Raw genomic sequence first — 21742 nt, forward strand, 5'->3', positions numbered from 1 at the left:
AAAGAGACAAGGCTTTCACAAGAAAGAAGAAATTTATGACTTCCTTCGTTCCTTACAGAGCAATAAGAACTCCATAAGAGACTCTTAAGGACTGAGAACAAACTGAGGGTTGATGGGGGGTGGGGGAGAGGGGAAAGTGGGTGATGGGCATGGAGGAGGGCACTTGTTGGGATGAGCACTGGGTGTTGTATGGAAACCAATTTGACCATAAATTGTATTTTGTAAAAAAAAAAAAAAAACAACTCAGTATTGATGAGGAATGAAGAGAAAGCAGCTGAACATTTAGCAGACTTTTAATGGCTATATTTAGGCTAGTGTGATGGACAAAAATCCGAAAGAGCCCCAATTACAGGGTGGGTCTGCATCACCCACTACCTCTCTTTTGGAGGCTGTTGTAACTGCACAGAGCTAGTATACCAATAGCTGGAGGGCAGAAAAACTGAGAGAAGTCCTTGGAAAACATGTCTGAATCTTCCCTGAAGACCTGCTTAGTGGCTGCTGAAGAGTGAAAGGGGGACAGGTTTGTTGAGACAAATCCCACCAAAGCTCTTACCGTATGGAAAGAAAGTTCTAAATACAGAGAGGCATAAAAGCTGGAAGAAATCCCTCCAAGCTATTGGGATGGTAAGGAGTCTTCCTTAACTGAGTGTACTACGGAGGTCCCATAAAATCCAAGGTACTCTGATGTGAAGAAGTCTGGAGGTATAACTAGAGAGAAGAGAGAATTATATGGTGACCCAAAAGCTGATAGCCAGTCTGTACAGCAACTGAGATTTCTTGATTCTCACCAGGGCTCAGATCCCAAGCTGTTCTGAAGAAAGTTATGATCCTGCCCTCAAAATATTTGAGGCCAGTTGGTAACTGAAGCTAGGTAAAGACACAAAATTGGCCAAGCTCAGCTCGTCTACAGATAAATTTGAGTCAGTTGTCTGATTGAAGAAATAGTGTGCCTTATTCTGGGGATAGATACTTATTTCGGTTCTTTAATACAATGCTCAGCATACAATAAAATATTACAAGAAATATGAATAAGGAATAAAAGGTGACCCTTGGTCAAGAAAAGAGACAATGATTAGATGCAGACAGAAGTGTTTCAGTTGTTGAAATTATCAGATGGGACATTAAAGTAACTATGATAAATATGTTACAGAATGTATTGTCAAAGTCGGGCAACATGAGTAAAATGAGAACAATTTTATCAGAGAAATGGAAATTATAACAAAAAAGGAAATCCTAGAGATAGACAATATCTGAAAAAATTTAAAAATTAGACGGGCTTCATTATGGAAACAACAAAGTGAATCAGTAAAGATATCAGAAGACAAAGTAAATTATTCAAACTGAAAAAGAGACGAAAACTCCAGATTCAAAATAAAGCCATAAAAAAAAGAACAAGCTCAGTTCATCTATACATTAATTTGACTTAATTCTGATCCAGACTATATAGGATAATATTAGATAATCTAATACATGTATAATTGTATTTCTTTAGTAACGGTGACAGAGAATGGGGCAACAAAGTATTTGAAGAAATAATTGCCAAGAATGACCCAAAATTGATGAATGACATCCATCCACAGATTCAGTAAGCCCTGTCACCCCACGAGCAGAATAAATGCAAAAATGTTGGGGCACCTGAGAGGTTCAGTCAGTTAAGTGTCCAACGTCGACTCAGGTCATGATGTCAGGGTTCATGGATTCATGCTTTGCGTCGGGCTCTGTGCTGGCAGCTCGGAGCCTGGAGCCTGCTTTGGATTCTGTGTCTCCCTCTCTGTCTGCCCTCCCTGACTCATGCTCGCTCTCTCTCTCTCTCTCTCTCTCTCAAAAAATAAACATTTAAAAAAATTGTTTTAGGGGCGCCTGGGTGGCTCAGTCAGTTGAGCGTCCAACTTGCCTCAGGTCATGAACTCACGGATTGTGAGTTAAAGCCCTGCATCGGGTTCTGTGCTAACAGCTCAGAGCCTGGAGCCTGCTTCAGATCCTGGGTTTCCTTCTTTCTCTGTTGCTCCCCCGCTTGCTCTTGCTCTCTCTCTCTCTCTCAAAAATAAATAAAGATTTAAAAAAATTTTTTAAATCATTTTAAAAGAATGAATACAAAAATGTCATACCTACACACCATAGTTAAACAGCTGAAAATCAAAAATAAAGATAAAATCTTAAAAGTAGTTGAAGGAGGAAGGGGGCGAGGGTGGGGAGATTGTGCTGGAGAAAGCACATTCCATACAGGAAAACAATTACAAAAATGATATCTGACTTCTCATCAGAAATAGAGGCCAGAAGGCAATGCAGTACACAAGTATCTATGACTCCACTTCTATGAAATCCAAGAAGAAATAAAACTTACCTATGTTGATAAAAATTAGCAGGTAGTTGCTTCTGAAGTGGAGAATTGACTAGAAGGGAACATGAGAGGATTTTCTGTGGTAATAGAAACTTTCTTTAGCTTATTTTGGGCTGTGGTTACATGGTGTATAGAATTGTCAAAATTCATCAAACTCATCAGTGCAAATTTAAATTATACTTAAAAAAATAAACTATGAACATAAATATCTTTACACAAAAACATTAGTGATTATGTGATTACAGACAGGCCTATTTCAGATACAGAGGAATCCATTCATGTCTTAAATTCCCGTAATAATCAAAGCAAGGTGAAGATAGAAAAAGTATGATTTTATGAAAAGTACACCTAAAAGCCGGAACTAATTCTTAGCATAATGGTACCTTTATTGACATGAATACCTTTATTCACATATATATAAATATAATATATGCACATACTGAGTATATTTAATTTGATGTTCTACAAAAAAAAGCTAAAGATCATGATTCAATTAACATTAAAATAACTAACATAGCTCCTCTGCATCATTTCAAATTCTGTGAAAGGTTAACTCTGTCATGCTTTAATTAAAAAAAAAACTTAAATTATAAATTTTTAGTTATTGACCATGTATATTAGCAGGCTGAGCATTTCCTACTTAGTGAAAATAAGCAGGCAAAATAACCCGATCCAAGATAATGAAAAATATTGCTGTAAACGATTGTTTAAGCAGGTTTAAAACTGATTCATCGTTTTGTAAAGGACCAACTATTCTGGAGTCAAGCTCTCAGGATGGTTAGTACTTGGGAATAATGGAAAGAATCAGAGATTTTAATGTTGGAACAAAGATAAATTAGGACAAGGATGCCTTAAACTATTTGATGCAGTAGAGATAAAGGGAGGAAACAAATATTTATTGAATGCCTACTGTGTTTCAGCCACTTTCCTGGGCACTTTTCTGTTAAGTCACTTAATTATCTCAATAGCCCTATGACTTGGAAGAGAAGGCTAGGCTCAGATAATTAGTAGCTTGTTGAAGTTCACGTAGTAAATACCTGTGCCTTTGTAGCTATCGTATTCTATATTGCCCAAAGGATTAGAATACATGAGAATTTAGAGGAAATACATTTCACCCCAACAGAAGTCGTAATTATCCAATAATCAGTGTTGTCTAACCAAAACACAGGCTGCCTTAGGAAGTAAAGAACACTCTGTCATTAGTGGTATGCAGGCAGTACCTAGATCATCTCATGGCCTCTGGGAATACAATTCTATTACTGGGTAGGAAACTGGAAAGATACCCTCTAAGGCTCTGTCATGTCTGTAACTTCAAAAAGCATTCTAGTAGATTAATGGATTTTAAGCTACCACTAACAATGAAGTAAAGAAAAATAAAGAAGCCAAGCTTCAGACCTCTAGTATCTTTAGCATGATCACTACAATCTTAATTTGTGTATCAGAAAACATGGTTCAGCACAGCTGTTAGGAAAGGTACCCTGGAAAACCATGACTGTTTGTTGCTCTTTTTGATGCACAAGAGAGATTCTTAATGAAGTTTGTTGTTTTTAATATTATATTATCTTAAACTTGAGGAATTTACTGAAAGGAGGTAGGTGACTGTATTCCTATAATGATTAAACATTTATTTAATGAAAATAACATTATAAGCTGTATTGACAGTGATGTAAAAGTTCACCAGAATAGCAATGTGCAGGAATAATGCGTAAAGCATTGATTGGGAGGTGATGATGTTTTTTGTTCATTGTATGATGGGGCAGTGAGAGAGATGACCCAGGGCATGTAAAAATCTCATGTTGTCATGTAAATATTTTTCTTCCTAATTTTGCCCTGGTTTAATTACAGCAGAAAATTATATTTTATAATGACCTTTAATGAAAATAAATAAAAAATTCTACCTTAATACCTTTTTAAGAAAATACATGATTTTTCATTTTGAAAATGGTACCCACCTTAGACAGTTTCAGCTTTCACAAGCTCATCTTCATAAAATATTTGATAAATTTTGACCCACTGCACACAATATAAGAAGTGACCAGTGCACTTATCATTGAAATATAACCACAGATTTACATAGAGCTGTTTAGTTCTAACACATTTTGAAGGGTAAAATATTGCCTTACAGTAAGTTCTTAATGTATCCTGGAGGTTTTTCTTTTGTTTTGTCTTCTGTTAAAACATGCAAACCAACAAACTAATTTACTGTGCCCCAAGACACTCAGGTGAATTGAAAACTCAAAGTCTAATTCTGCTCTCTTTTCCTTTTGTTTCCCTTTAGCCTACAATATAGCAAAGAGGAAAATGAGGCCAGATTCAGTTTTCCAAAACACTATGGAAGAGAATTGACTTTTGCTTTGACACCTTTCTTTCTGTTGCCATACGTCTTCACACTGCTTGCTTCTGATAATGCCACAGCTATTAAAGCAAGCTGATGTGTAGTTTCTATACCACATTTTTTCTAGCTAGTTGTGAAAATAAAGACTAATAACAAACCATCAGTCATCTGTGTGTGTTTTGTCACTGAGGTAGCTGTTTACATTCACCGTTTTATAGTGATGCATAATTAATACTTCTAACTGATAGCTAATAACTAATTATGAAATTCAAACTCCAAAACATTGATACGAAAGCTGTAAAATCCTGATGGAAATTTCCGTACTGAAGATGTTCATAAAAGTGCCCGCCTGTATTTTCTGTTGCAGTTCCTTTTTGAAAGAATCTAATATAACCCCTCCAGGAATTATGTGTCCATTTCAACTTCAGAAGGAAGCAAACCAGGCGTGACAGTAGAAAACACAAAAAGGTTTTATAGATGAACCTATTTAATATTGTTATTTAGTATTTGCCTCATGTCCAAGTATCTTCAAAAGGAGTTATTACAATATGATATTTTTGTTCTGTTTTATATTTAAGAGGTTGGTGTGTCTTTTCAAATTAAAATTATCCCACAAGTAAGAGTGAGGCATTAATGCTAATGAGAATATTAGTTTATATTCATTGTAAGATGAGAAATAGAAAGGAAGAGATGCTACATTGTTAAAACCACCGATGAAAAATCACACAAAAATCTGTTCTGCTTTGTGAGAATTACTTTTAGGAGTAGATTGTGTTCGACTTTTTCTTATGGAGTTCCAGGTACGATAAAAACATATTAATCCTATTACCTCTCATCCTTACAGATACTCATTTCAAGGAACTTCCAACCCTTCTCCACTGTGCAGCAAAATTTGGTTTAAAGAACTTAGCTATCCATTTGCTTCAATGTTCAGGAGCAACCTGGGCATCTAAGGTGAAAAATTTGGAGGGTTCAGATCCAGCACATATCGCTGAAAGGCATGGTCACAAAGAACTCAAGAAAATCTTTGAAGACTTCTCAGTAAGTTTTTTTTTTTCCATTTTATCTCTAGGACGCTTTTTATAAAGTAAGTGTGTTTGCACGCGCGTGCGTGTGTGTGTGTGTGTGTGTGTGCGTGTGCCTGTATGCACATTGCTCTTTCAGGAATGATGCTGCTTCTCAGCTAGTTTGTAGTGTCTTTTGGTCCTGAAAAAGCATTTTGCAAGATAGGTCAGCTTGTTTTAGCATCGCCATAAACCAGCTCTGACTCCACCCTCCCTCCCCTAAAAAGCTTTTAAAAAGCTTGTCTTTCTGGTTTCTATACAGCCTGTTCCATATTGGAGGGGAGATGGTGAGAAGGAAATGAAACCCTGTTACATTTATTCTTTCATTCAGGAGTCTAAGTAAGACACTGTTAGGCATATGAAATTAGATGAATAATTGATAGGTTAAAAGAATACATTTTTAAAATCATTCAAAAAGTCTATTTAATAAAAAGTTAATTCATGTTACTTAAATGTGTTTCTCACATGGGCTTCCTTTTCTCACGCTGTTAAGTCCCTCATCCTAATTATGTAGGTTAAAGCCTCAAATTTCAGAAGCATATTAGTCTAGATTTTAGCAAGAATACAACCAAGGGACGATTTTGAAGGAGGGGATACTACCTTAATACATAGAACACATTTTGTGTTTTCATGATCAGCTTTAGAAGAGCAGTTATTTTCTCTTGTAACAAGAGAAATGTTATGTACATTTTGCTTGGGAAAGTGAATTATGCTTCTGATGGCTCTTTGGAAAACATAAGACAATAATTGTCTGGCGAATATGTCAAAATTTGTCTTTTGACTCTCATAAAATAAATAATTTTATTGCCAATGAACAGTTAATAAAGAACACTGAAATACAATGAGTAGCTTCTGGTCATTTTACCATTCATTCTGATTATTAGGTTAAGTCAATGTAATACTGGACTTCCATAAACTAATCATATTTGTGGATTCCAGAGAGTCAAATGACAACCAATCTAACTTTTTCCCCACTTTTAAGAAATAACAAAGTAGTTACCAGAATAGCATGGATATCATTCACAATGAATTACAATAGGATATCTTTTGCTTTTATTTAAAATAAATACAGAAACAAAAATAAATAAATACATAAATAAGGGTTTGTAACAAAATTTTTAAAAGTAGTTATTATTATTCTATGTCCTTCAAATCGTGAAAAAGAATTATTTTTATTCCTGAAAAGATTTTAGATAGTGATTCTCACATATCTGATGAGTGCATTCACTTTAGTAATTATCCACTCTGTATAGCCATTGACCAATGGTATGGTATCTGTCTCAGGTAAGCTAATGAATCAATTCAGCTTTGCGTAATTGCCTACAGTACTGTTGTGCAGCACATCTTGGTTGCCTGTCTCAATTCTCTACAACCTTATTCTCAAATTTTTAACCACTGGTGGACTTAAGTTAAAATTTCCCTGTGGAAGGGGCGCCTGGGTGGCTTAGTCAGTTAAGCATCTGACTCTTGATTTCAGCTCAGGTCGTGATCTCACAGTCATGAGATTGAGTCCCACATAAGGCTCTGTGCTGGGCGTGAAGCCTGCTTAAGATACTCTCCCTCTTTACCCCTCCCCTGCTCATGCTCGTGCATGCACTCACTCTCTCTCTCTCTCTCTCTCTCTCTCTCTCTCAAGAAAAGAAAAGAAAAGAAAAGAAAAGAAAAGAAAAGAAAAGAAAAGAAAAAGAAAAAAGAAAGCCTGTGAAAGTCTTTAGCATCCAGGGTTACTTTCTAACATAAGCTCTGATTTTTTTTTTTCAAAGAGTAAGGCTTCCACTTCTCATTCTCCAGTGAAGACTCACCTTTTAACGGATGCAGCCTCATGCAAACTGCATGTGCCCCATAAATAACATGATACTAGATAATAATGGCAGTAGATAGGAATGTTAAGTTCAAAGGTAGGATGTGATGGATATGGGAAATAATTTTCTTTTTCTCTCACATCCCATGGACATTTGATCTCTGCTCTTGCAAGTAATAGCACTGATTCAAGTTGATGGCATTATGGTTTTATTATCCATAATAGGACTGAAAACATGAAAGAAGTATAGGTGTTAATTAGATAACATTCTCAAAACATGAGAGGTACTCATTTGTAATGAAGAGATTCTGTTCATAGATTAGTGTGGATAACATAGCTAATAATCACTGCCTGTAGGTGACTCTTCACTCTTTTATAATGGCTGCATTCTAATTTTGCAGTTATACTTGATAATTATGCTATGAAACTTATTAAATGATGCTATATATTTTGTTTCTTCGTGAGCTATTACATTTTGTCAGAATGTCCGTAGTGGACATTGCCATTATAAACAGGTTAGATCAGTTACTTTGTGAGTGTTCTGATGTCAGTAAGGAAGTGACTATAACTGTTGCAAGGGACAGCAGTTTTATAAAGATATATTATGGTTATGGATAATTAGGTACAATAATTTTTCAAGCTACCAAAGACCTTTTTGCAAATGTGTGGTAAAGAAAATGGGAATATATCTGTTAGGTTGTGACACACATCAAAAAGTGTGTTTCCTGTTGATTTACTTTTCTGACTATTCTTCTAATCATCAATTTTATTTAAAATAAATCCAAATATCTTATCTCCTTAATGAAAGCCAGAGAAACACATGTTGAAATTTTATATTCAAATTATGGTAACTAAGTCTCTCAAGAGTATATCTGAACCTGATAGAGAAAAAAATATACAATCTCATTAAGCTGCTACAGTACTTTATTGTTTCATTAATAATATTTACATAGCTTTAATGTTATAATCACACTGATAAATCTAGATTGTCACATACATGTTCAAACTTTCCTTTAAAAAAAACCACTTTCCATTAACTATTGTTTCAGAATGGTTGAAAGAAGTTGATATTCTTTCAGATTTGAGGTTTACAATCCAATGAACCATACTTCTGTGCAGAAGAAATACATATTTTTAATTTCAAACATATTTTGCCCCCAACTAACTGACTGATATGTTCAATTCTTCCTCATCGCCCATCAGTGAAACACTGTTAATTTTAGGATTTCACAGAGAATTACAACATGATATGTTTGAATAAAATGGGTAGAAGGAAAAAGCCAATTGTGATTTTTTAAAACACAGGGAAGAAAAAGAACCATTGGCAAGCATTCACAAACAAAATGCCCTCCATATCTTAATGTAAACTATTTGAAGAATAAGAGAAAAGAAAAAAAAGGAGAAGAAGGCTCAAATAACATCTCTTAATTTCTTCATGACATTTTTCCTTTGAGAAGTTAATAATTTATACACAATCTATAAGTGGAATTTATTGTGAACAGATAGCTTTCATGTTTTGAGAATGTTATCTAATTAATACCTCTACTTTTTTTTTCATGTTTTCAGTACTATTATAGATAATAATACTATATATTTCTAAAATCCATAAGGTCTTTCAAATAAACTACTCTATTTTCAGTTTCTGACAACGTCTCCTCAGAAAATTACTATGAAAGGTGGATGGACCAAGAGGATAAGGGTTGGTGCTTAAATCTACAATTGAGTGAGCCACGATTTACTTAACAAAGTTCTAGAGGAGATCCCAGATTATTTCAAATAAGAAATAGCAATATTGACAATTAATTCAGTCCTCTGAAATGTTTCTTTTAAATAAAAAATACCTGAAAAATTGAAAATAAGCTGAAACTTTGGCCACAGATAAAGACATAGTCTCTGATTCAATATAAAGTATGCAGCAAAAATTAGAATTTCTTTTAAACACGTACTTCCTTATATTATCTTGAATATGTCACCCCACCCATCTCCATCAGTTTAAAACACTTAACAAAATGATGACATCATTATGTAAATGGACAGGGAGATATATCCTCCTCTATTGGCTGGCATGGAATTGGAGAACATATGTTTATTTCTCTTAGGAACAGCATTCAGACTGATTATCTTTTTTCTTCCACCACAGTGTTCACTTATGTAGTTTTATGTATATGTTAATAAGATCTTAATCATAAATCATTTCATTAAAATTTAGGAATTACAAAATCAGCTTTCCATGCACTTTTTCTAGCTGGCAATTTCAGACAGACTCTTCACTGGGAATCTTTCTATTGTTTTCATCTGTGATGAGATTCCTATAACATCTTGCTCTCATTGACTTAATCTAACACTGCTGTTTGCCTCTGTGGACAGTGGGCTTGTGTGTGTGTGTGGGGGGGGGAGGGGGCTGTTGGCCTCTAGTGTCTGGCTGACCAACAATGACCCTGAACTTTTTCAAATGGTCCAGGATTTGGAATGAAGGTACAGAAAGGTAGGTGTTAAACCACTTTGAGAATCCCTGTATTAATCAATGATGGACTGACTGCTGTGGAGAACCTATCACTCAGAAGTTAGACTTTATGTTTAGGCCAGTGAACATCACTCTTCTTGACTATCTCCCTCAGTCTTAGTATTGCTCACTTGGTGCTTTATATACTATTTGTTCTCTGGTAGAGTGTTCATTTAATTTAGTATATATTAGTGTATACTTATTCTAAGTAGCTGCACACCCTGCTTTGCCAATGTAGTTCTTCTTTCTTACAAGTCTAGAAGCTGATAATGGGTAATGGGCTCCCTTCCTCTCCCACTGTTATGGGCACTGGAGGTGCTCAGCATCTATTTACTCAATGATGGGGCAGAAGGTAAGTGTCAACTTTAAGGGCTTGTTTGATCTCACTTAACCAATAATATCCTTAACTAGGTCCCGTGATGTAAATAAAATAATTGGTCAGATTCTCTCTCCATTCAGGATTTTTTTTAAGTTTAGTTTTAGAGAATTCTAAATTATCCCAACTGCTATCTTCAGTATATATTTTTAATAGGCCAGCCTACAGTACATTTTTGAATTCTGGCCTTTGTTCAGTATTGATGTTCTGTTAGAACTAAAGAACCTGGAACAAGTCACATAACTGCACTCAACTGCATGCATTACAAATTCATTTCTCTGTTATGCTTTTGGAGCTACTTATCAACCTCTTTCTAAAATCCCATTAAATGCACCATAGTGGCTATTACAGAGTTTTACCCTTTTGCAAGTCCACAAACCCAGTTTTAATACCCTAACTCTGCAGCTCTAAACATCCTGTTAAACTCCCTGAACTCCCCTCACTTGTTTGCCAAATTTTCCATTTTTCTCTACACTTCGGGCCTCAGGATTCAGCCAGCTCTGGATTTGAATTCTAACTTCATCAAATACCAAGTTTGCAACCTTGGACAATCTCTTTGCTTTCTCTCAGCTTCAGTTTCTTTATCTGCAAACGGAAAATTCCTTACAGGGTGTTTTTAGGACTTAATGAAATAAATGTGAAAGTATTAAATATATAGTAGATCCACAATAAATGATATTTTATTCACCCATTTCCTTCGATTTATTGTTGTTTATATCAACTTTAGTTCTCCGCATCAATCATACCCTCTCTTTCTTTTGCATCTTTAATCTCTCCCATTATATTGACTCTTCCCTGAACAAACATGTTCAAATATAGATATGCACACATGTGTGTGCATGCACACACAGGTACACACTCCCAAAAGCTCTGCTTTCTCTTCAGTCTGTTTTTCAGTATCAGAGTTAACTGAAATAAATATCTCTTAACTTCACTCTGAAGCTCTTTTGTCAAATGCCGTGAATAATCTATCATGGATCTGATCCGTTGGATTCCTCATACGTGTCCTTTGGCTCAGGTCTTCGCATGGGTTTCCATGACCATGCCATCTTTCTAAATGTCCACTGACTCCTTCTGAGTTTCTTCTCTTACCCCAACAGCTAAAGTTCTTCCTACACAAGCTTTTCCTGTGTCTAATAACTCAGTCGTTGTCTTTAACCTGGGTCTTTCTCCTGACTTAAGACTCCAGTTCAATTTTGCAAGCATCGTTATCTTTGATGTATTTACTTCAGACACTGGCAGTCTCCAGAATCCTAACAAGGGTCACACCCATACTTATGGTGGCTAATAGAGAAGAATTGCCAAGACTCATATTTTCCCAATGAAATTTCAATTCGTTTGCTTTTGTAGAATTTCATCCTGAAAGCATAATGTCATTGTGTTTATTTCATGAGGTCTACTCTCTAAAGCTATGGTGTCAATACTGATTGCTCTAATTAACATGTGTGATGAAGTTTACACTCACTGAAATTGCATTTCCTTTTGACCAGCAGGCATGTAAGTGACATCTCTAGACTAGTCTCTTCTATACAAGCTAATTGGTTTTAAAGAAGCCAGAGAAAAACAAAAGGACTCAAGTTTAGAAGGTTTCTGAGAAATTAGAAGATAAATGATTATAAACACACAGGGTTGCAAGGGACTTTAAAGACCATTTAGCCACCATAAGTAGGCTTTGAATTTCAGTCATTCTTGATGCTTGATGATAAAAAAGGTGTTTGATGTAATTCAATGTAGGCAGAATATATACTTCTCTACCGGTGTTGTGGTGTGGCTTCTTTCTACATTATATAAAGCCTTCTCCAAGGTCAGATTACATATGAGAAAAGTGCATAACTACATGTATTTTTTAAAAAGAATATTCATCAAATATCATAGCTCTGAGCCAAGCAATATGATTTCTTCATTTCTCCTTATGTAGCAACACCTTCCTTGTGATATATGTGGATGTGAGAAATTAAAGATTATGTCTGACTTATTTTGCCTCCAAAAATATAACGTAAAAGGAAAATAGATGGTACCAGTTGAAGGCTAAATTCTTGGGTTTGTTTTAAATAAATTAATCAACTTTCACTTGAGCCAGGAGATCAATAGCCTCTTTGATTTTAGTTTGGCAAGTCAGTTCACTGATTGATTCAACAAATATTTATTGAGTACCTATTAGGTGTCAGGTATTGTTCTAAACACTGGGAATCCAAAACAGACCAAAACTCCTGTAATCATGAAATTTAAACTTTAATGGGAAAAAAGACAGACCATAAACAAATAAATAATTAGAACATATAACGTGTCAGATGGACATTAGTGTTTAAGAACGAGAAGAAATAGGAAGGACCACCTTGTTTTGGGTGGTATGTTGGGGGAGTTTGGGGCAGCGATTTTGAAATGAGTAGTTGGAGAAGTCCTCGCTGAAAAGGTAGCCTTTTGGTGACCACTTGAAACCTATGGAAGTCATGCAGATATCTGGAGGGGAAATGTTCCAATAAGAGAAAACCAGGACAGCAAATGCCAAGACGCAGAGATGCATGTGCCTGGCATGTCCATAAAAGAACAAGTTGGCAAATGTTACCGAAGCAGAGTAAGCGAGATAGAGAATAGTCATTGGCTCAGAAAGGTAACAAAGGCCAGTATCTGTAGAGTGGTATAAGCAATGGTGAGGAGAATGAATTTTGGAGAATGAAAGCCATTAAGGAGTTCTGAAGAGAGGTATGGCATGTTCTGATTTAACTGTCTAGCTGCTGCTTTGACAACAGACTCTACAGGGCAAGAGCAGGAGGGATAAGCACGGATTAGAGACCATCCCAGTAATACAGAGGATACATGACAAAATGAGAGTAGTTTAGACTAGGGTAACAGTAGCAGAGACTGTCAAAAGTGGTCAGATATGAAATATTCTGGCACTTTACAGGAAAGCCAACAGGTTTACTGATATTTGGCAACAATATAGAAAAGAAGTTGGTAGTCACTGATGTCTCCAAGGATTTTGGTAGGAGGAATGAATTGCTTGCTATGTACCGAGATGAAGATTGTGTGAAGTGCTAGGGAAGATCCGCAGTTTGGTTTTGGATGTGTTAAAATTTAAATACCTATTAGATATTGCAAAGTTTAGAAGTTGAGGTGATAGGGGGTACCAGCAGAAAACAATGAGCACTAGCCCTTGAGGTAGAAAGAGATACGAGGAAGCCTAGTGACATTGAAGCCAAAGGGGGAAAGAAAATTTCACAGAAGGGGTAGAGTAGTCAACTGTGAAATGCTACTGACAGGTTAATTGAGATAAGGACAGAGAATCAACCTTTGGGTTTAGCACTGTGGCCATCAAGAGCAGTTTGTGGGGTGTCTTCTGAGGGAGGGAGATGCGGTCAGAGGTATGGGAGAGGTTACAAACCCTTGACATGACTACAGAGAGTCAAGCAAGGAAAGAAAGAGTGAAACTGGGGGATCATGAGTATATAGCAGTTCTTCAGGGTGTTTTACTGTGAAGGTAAGCAGAGAAAAAGTATTGTAGCTTGTAGGTCAACAGACGTATTTGTTTTTCATTTTTGTAAAGACTGAAGAAGTTACATGCTTGGAAGTTAATGGGAATGACCAAGAGAGAGAGAAAAATTAATGGTTCTGAAGAGGTGAGAAAGCACTGCCCAAATCTCTTAAACAGGACAAGAAAGATGATGATATGAATGATATGTGTGTATGTACATTTATGTATGTATATGTATCTATTTCTCCTTAAAATTAATCATAATAAAAAGTCTTTCCAAGTATTGAAAAGATGGAACAGCGATTCACTAGGAGACGAGAGATTAACATAAAATTTCTAATGACACATGAGCTCCATGATACTTTGGGAATGGTTCTAGTGAATATTTTGCTCTTAGTTTGTCCCAAATATGTCTTATTAGCTGTGTGTGGAAACAAGTGTGAAGCATATTCTATATCAGACACACATTCCGTGACTAGTGGTTCGGAATCTCTGGCAGAAATCTTCCAGGGGAGGAGACGCACATGCAGCCTCCAGCTGGGATGGGTGTCTTGGAGAGAAAGTGAGCTGCCAGGGGTAAAAATTAGAGTGTTTTCATCTGTCAGACATTAATGTCCACTCACATTGACAAATCTTAAACCCAAATCCTCAATTTGAGCCTGTGGCTGAGACTTCAGCCTAAACAGGCACATTTCTCCCTTTATTAGTGTTTAATTTGCTTTTCTCAGTACTGCCGAGTCCACTTATTCAAATCTGGCTCTCGCTAAAATATCAGTAAGCCAATTAATCCATTTTCTTAATGAGAACTCTCTATTACAAGAATGGGTTACTGCATAGATTTATATTGAATCAATCGATCTTGCATTTGGTGGGAGAATGCCAGTTATCCGAGCAATCTGGTTCATTACCGCAGTATTGGACCGCATTGCTGAACACGCCTGCAGCTTGATTACAACTGCACTATGGGAGTGGGGAAGGCTTGGAGTTGATTATTGTTATGTATTGGGTTGGGCTAGAGACTTTATCCACATTTCCCTGTTCCGTGTTCTCCACTACTCTCTGAGGGACGGATGCTTATTTTACATTTTGGGAAATGGAGGTTCATAAATTGGAGAGGTGGTGAAATTTGGAGCCAGAGTCCTCATCAGATGGCTTCCAAAAGAGATGACTAGCCATAAAAATAATAAGAACCTACTAACTTTAGGGTATCACTACATGAATTTTATAATGATTAGAATCATTCTTCTCAATTTTAGCCTGGACTATAAAAGTGGAAGAGAAAGGGGATGGGCACAAAGGGAGCCATAAGTGATCTAGATTTTAATAATAAGTACTCACTGAGTGAACCAGTTCATCACCTCCAATCTCCTTATGTGCTCTTTCCTTGGCATTCTAAAAATTATGTCCATATAATGCTTCCAAATAGAATGTCTACCTCATCATCATATTATTACCATTATAATCATTTCCCCCTATTTATTGAGCACTCATTCTGCACCTGATATAACAGGATTGTTAGAGGAGGGAAGGAGAACAGAGAAAACCCTGTACTTTTATTTTTCTCTGAAATCTACTTTGTTGAATGTCAGAATATTGTAAGGTTCAAATTATGTATACAAAAGGCCTTTGGAATTATACTGCTTATCATTCTTTTTAAACTTCACCACGACCATATTTTTAAAATATTTTTTAATGTTTATTTATTTTTGAGAGAGAAAGAGTACAAGTTGGGGAGGGGCATAGAAAGAGAGGGAGACACAGAACCTGAAACAGGCTCCAGGCTCTGAGCTGTCAGTACAGAACCTGACATGGGGCTTGAACCCACGAACCATGAAATCATGACCTGACCCAAAGTCAGACGCTTAACCGACTGAGCACCCAGGCACCCCACCATGACCATATTTTAATGTTTCAATCGGTTTGTGCTATTTTAACACTGAGTATTTTATTTTAAAAATTACATATATGACACATGAATAGTCCAATTATGAGTTTTTTTCTTTCCTATTTTTGGATATCACTCCTGAATTTAGCAAATAATATTCATCAAATTTTCTGTTAAACAGGTTATACTGTAACATTTCCTCAAACAGGGAATTAATGTTTGTTATGTTTTATTTTAGCCTGTTTTCTACTTATTAAGTCAATAGAGGTTTTCAGTTCCAAGAAAAACTTGAGTGGCCATAATTTGAATAGTAGAGATTGGCATTTAGCAACTTTAAGCTAATGTTGGTAGGCCTTCCTGGTGCTTATATTCTAGTTGGTTTGAAGAGATAGTAAATGAATAAACAAGGTAATTTCAGAACGTGATAAATGCCATGAACGTTTTTAATTAAAAAATAAAATTCAATTGAAATCTAGTTAAAAAAAATGGAAATTTGTCACATTGTGCTTAGTATCATATATTATAAATATAGACTTCCACTTAATATTAGATTTCATGGTGTTTTCATCACATAATCAGTGTTGATACAATTAACATATTAATAAATTCAAGCCTAGAATCTATTTCCTTTATCACACTATAAATTTGATGACAGTACATCTTATTAATGTATGTGGATATGTGTTTAACATCTGTCCCACAGAACTGTAAATTCCACAGAAGTATACACTTATTCACCACTGTATCTGCCATACGCATCATGGTGGCTATCTCAGTAGATGCTGTCTTTCACACACACACACGTATACATATATGTGTAGTATATGTATTTACAACGTGAAAAAGAATTAGTTCTATAAATGCTAAGCATGAACGCTATGTTGCATATTACTATATTTGCAATAATAAAGCCAGACAAGTCACTCCTCCGTGAGCTCACATTTAAATGGAGGGATAGACAGTAAAGTCTTCTTTATTATCTGTCCTTCACATTCTGCCATAATTTTACCCCCATATGCAATCTCCAATAAGCAGTTGAGTACTTTGGAAAAAGAACATGTCAGTGTAAGAATCAAAAAAAAAATTAGCAAAAAGTTATACAGAATTTGCTATGTACTGATAGCTCTTTCATTGCTTTATGATAACAGCTATGTTTTATTACTCCTATTTCACAGATAAAGGAATGTAGCATAGAGTGGTTAAGTGACTGCCCAAAGTCACACAGCGAGTAAGAGGTAGAGTTGAGGCTTGAACGCAGGCAGTATAACTCTAGCTTGCATTCTTTAACACTGTACTAGACTATCTCTCAATACTTAGGGAAGGTACACTTAACCTTTTTTTTTAGTGTGTCTTCTAATAGTTTATCCCACTATAAATCTGACAGATCTTCATAAAGTTATTGTAGTACATCACACAGGATTCAATTCAAATGGAAATCTGGGTCCAAATTCAGTTTCACCTGTGTTCTATGCAGACGGACTAAAGCACCTTCAAAAATATAGAAAAAGAAAAGACCAGATCTAGTTTTAGTAGGTCAAATTAAAAGAGCTAATGACTTTGCTGTTTTTCTGAACTACTCTATCACTGTAGTTTTATTGATTCTCAAGAGTATTGTGATGGCTACTTTTATGTCAACCTGCCTGGACAGTGGGTTTTGCCTAGATGTTTGATCAAAAGTCAAGTGGGTGTGTCTGCAGGGGTGTTTTGGGGTGAGATTAACATTTGAATTGACAGACTGAGTAAAGCATATTGCTCTTTTTAATGAGTGTGGACCTCACCCAATCCGTTGAGGGCCTGAACAGAACAAAAACACTGAATCCGCTTTGGACTGGGACTTTGGCTTTTTCGTGCCTTTGAACTCAGACTGAAACAGAAGTTCTTTCTGGGTCTTAAGCCTGCTGGCCTTTGCACTGGAGCTACACCATCAGCTCTTTTCCAATTTGCTGACAAGTCCTGCAGATCTTGGGGCTTTCTGGCTGTAACTGTGTGAGCCAGTTCCTTATAATAATGTGTTATGTGTATATATATATATATATATATATATGCACTAGAGTCCCATAATGTGTGTGCAATATATATGTATATATATATGCAATATATATATATATGCAATATATATATATATATATATGCCATATATATATATATATATATATTACACACACACATACATCATGTTGGTTCTGTTTCTCTAGAAAACCCTGACTAATACAAGTGTTCATTTTATTTTAAATTTCTTTCTATGATTTTTTTTTTTTCTCAATCACTCAATGGTACAAATCAAGATGAGAAATACTTTGAGTGCTAGATTAATCCTGTCATGTTGCTGTTTGCTGTTGGGGCTGTGACCACGTGTTGAGTTCTTCTCATGAGGGGAGAGGGAGCTGGAGTATGAGAAAGGAAGCGAGAGCCAGGCAGAGCCCCAGAAGGCAGAAAGGGAGGAGCAGACAAATGGGCCACAGACAAGCAATAAAAATCCATAACAATTCAGGAATAGCTTACTAAAATTGTTCTAGGAAAATATGAGAATTGGTTAAAATGTTTCCTTAAAAGAAAATGCAGTTTGTTTAAGAGCTTTGTAGTGGTTTCTACATAACTCCTAAAAGGTGTGTGGGAAAGTGGGCAACCTATTTTGATACCTGAAGAGTCTTACTGACTGTCAGTAGATGAGTGAAGAATGGGCCTGTCCAAAATGCTAGTAGAACTGCCCTTTAAGAAATACTGGCAAAAGATTTTCAGCTAATCACACTGTAATCTCAGTAAACATGGAATCAACTTTTTTCCATATTCTCTCTGATTTCCTTTGGCAAGTGGATATGTTAAACAGAATTTAAACAGTGGCCATGTTATATATGCTTCTATATATAACGATGTGAATTTGTCTGTATAGAGGGTCTCTGACTTATAATGGTTTGACTTACAGTGATTCAACTTAATGCTTTTTCAACTTTACAATGGTGTGAATGTGATATGTATTCCGTAGAAACCATACTTCAAATTTTGAATTTGGATCTTTTCCCAGGCTAGCGATATGCAGTACAATGCTAATGTCAGGGAGCAAGAATTCCTGCCCCCTTCGGGGGTCCTTCTAGCTGGACTAAGAATCCAATTGACGTGAGACAGATTAACTGGAGAAGATCAGACTTAATAGCACACATATGGAGAATCCGCACAGACATGGAAACTCCAAAGATATTCAGGCAAAATGAGGTATATATGTCCTTCTGAACTAAGGAAGAGGGGTTAGCAGTCTGGGATTTCAGAGGAAAGGAATGCACTTCACAGGAAAATAAGAAGAGATGTTTGGCAATTAGGTGTTTGCCCTGCCATACAGATGGATCATTCAGATAAAATTTATCTCTGTTAAAAACCCTTATTCTGGGAAAGACACCCAATTTAGCTTCTTCTATATAATCAAGGGAGAAGCAAAAGTTTCTCTCCAGCCCCCAGGGTTTCAGTTGCCTCTGGTTCAAAATAATCCATATGCCAAAGTGGTACATTCTGGGGGGAATGTCCCAAACCCCTTCACCGGGCAGCGACAGGAAACTGCAGCTCCCAATCAGCCATCTCATCACGAGGGTGAACAGCCAATCCACTTACAACTATTCTGTACCCATGCAACCATTCTGTTTTTCACTTTTAGTACAATATTCAATAAGTTGCATGAGATACTCAGGGCTTTATTATGAAGTCGGCTTCATGTTAGATGACTTTTTCCAATTGTAGACTAATATCAGTGTTCTGAGCATATGCAAGGTAGGCTAGGCTAATCTAGGATGTGTGGTAGGTGTATTAAATACATTTCTGACCTACGATCTTTGCAACTTGTGATGGGTTTATTGGAGCATAATCCCATTTCAAGTCAAGGAAGATCCGTATATGTGTCTTGATAAAAGATAAACTGAGGCATATTAAAAATGTTCATAGTTTTTTTGAGCAACATTTGTTTGGAATCAGGAAAACTGGAAGTGGTTAGGAGCATTCCACTGACAGGAGCTAGGAGAGAGACTTATATAGAGGAAAGGTGGAAGCCAAGCAAGGAAGTTATTGATTGGCTATAGCCTAAAGCTTAGTTGGCTGTTTGTTATTGGTTGTCCATAGGTTTTAATTTTGCATCTTTGAAACTTTTGCAGATGTAGATTTTAGTTTGCCAAAAGTAGGCCACTGTGACATTGGAGCCACCTCAGTCTAATGGCACCCTTGTGTAATTAATTTAACAGTCTGAATGTGTTCATAAAATTTCTCCCAGTTCCACTGACTATGAAGTCAGAATTTGGACTTTTCTAAGGGGACCTTTTTATGGTTTCAGATTAGTTGCTCTATTGTAATTCCATTTTCTTAAGTATTTATAAATTAAATATTTTAGTAAGTTGTAGTATGTCAGAAGGTGGAGGGCTCCCATTTTTCAAGACACAACTGTCACCACCATCATTGCCATAGAGCTCAGCTTGAACAGCTTCTGAAAATAAAACTGAAGATGAAATTATAGCTTATGTCGTAGTACGTATCATCCCCTAAGTGGCTATGTCCTACTTTAATGAGGTGTCTTTCCTCTGTGTCAATAACATATTTTGCATTTCTGAAAGAAGAAACAAGATGAGACCACCCATTCTTCTGGGAACTATATACATGTACTAGAGGAGATAAAACATAGAGTTAAGCCTATCCCTCAAATGTAGATAAGAAGCAAAACAATAGATTTTGTGGATGGGCAAAAATGATAGCCTAAGACTAAATATAAAGCTTTGCGATAAGAGTAATCATTAAAATGTATCTGGTAAAGGTGTTTACATAGGGATGTATGGTATTATTGTACTCCTTTTCCTGTGATTTTGAAATGGCCTGTGCTATGGAGATACCATAATATCATCTGGAGAATGTACCCTGAAAAATATTCTTCCCTCCACAATTTATGGTGTAAATCAGTTACACCAAAAACTCTGCTCCTCTTCAAATGTAAGCACCAGTTCTAGACATACAAATGTCATGAATTATTGGCAAGTGGCTGTTGCAAAATTTATCATAAATAATGGTCCATGGTGGGACTAGGGCTATAGGAAGGGAGATTATTTGGAGAAACTCATGGAAGCAAGATTAAGAATTTTATTTATGTTGGAGTAACTATAGCATATTCAATGATCAGAAGAGAATCAGGTAAGAAAAAAAAAAGTTAAGCACGTGAGCAGCCACGAGGAGTAGTTTCTTTTTCAGAGAAAACCAGTCATTGGAAGAAAAGCATATTACAGAGGGACAAGGTTTTACATGGTTGGTGCATCAGTATGTTTGGTCCTAATACAAAAGGCTATTGTATCTGTACCCTAATAAAAAAAAAAAAAGTGAGTGTTTCCCAGTGTTTTCCCAGCTGTTCTCACTGCTATGTTGCAGTCTCTTCACAAATATATCATCAAATTTAGACCCACATGTATTTTCAAAATAATTTAGCGTATATAATGTTACAGTGATGACTGTCAAAAAGAATATTGAGCTAGGTAGCACAATGTAACATGGAGACGGAAACAAATTATTGCAAAAATAAAGCAACATCAAGTACATAGCAATTGAAGGTCAAATCTTTATTGAAAGAGTGACAGCTCTGCCTTCCAAGTTTAGTGGAAAGTGTCCAGGACAGAAAACAATTCTACCCAGACCTCGTAACAGTGCTGAAAGGCTGCCAAATGGATAGTGTCGTGACTGTGGACACTTTTATAAACTCTGTGAGACCCTGCCACTCAGCAGTCAGGATTCTCCTATCATTATTGCTGGCTTGTTTACGGTGATTTGAGTCTTCTCATCCATTCCGGTTGGCTGCCAAAAAGCTGGCATCTCATAGTGTGTCTCACTTCAGCCGCATAAATATTGTGAACCCCGCTTTAGGGCCTGGGTGCCATCAGCAAGCTCCCAGTGTAAATGTGAAGCCAAGAGCCAAAAGCAAAGGAGTGAGCACAGGGCATAGGATCTCTTATTG

General features: G+C 36.3%; 1 protein-coding gene across 3 annotated transcripts in view; it reads left to right on the forward strand.

Moving 5' to 3' along the window:
- Positions 1-21742, forward strand: part of BANK1 (B cell scaffold protein with ankyrin repeats 1) — a 318965-nt gene that overhangs the window by 151327 nt on the left and 145896 nt on the right. For all 3 annotated transcript variants that reach the window (XM_047090764.1, XM_047090765.1, XM_047090766.1), the window contains exon 7: positions 5521-5717. In XM_047090764.1, the coding sequence (XP_046946720.1) occupies positions 5521-5717 (197 nt within the window). The remainder of the gene's footprint in view (positions 1-5520; positions 5718-21742) is intronic.

This window comes from Lynx rufus, unplaced genomic scaffold, assembly GCF_022079265.1.
Source record: "Lynx rufus isolate CCGP_SWC_20201006 ecotype Redwood Valley unplaced genomic scaffold, mLynRuf1.p SCAF_3, whole genome shotgun sequence".
Lineage (NCBI taxonomy): Eukaryota > Metazoa > Chordata > Mammalia > Carnivora > Felidae > Lynx > Lynx rufus.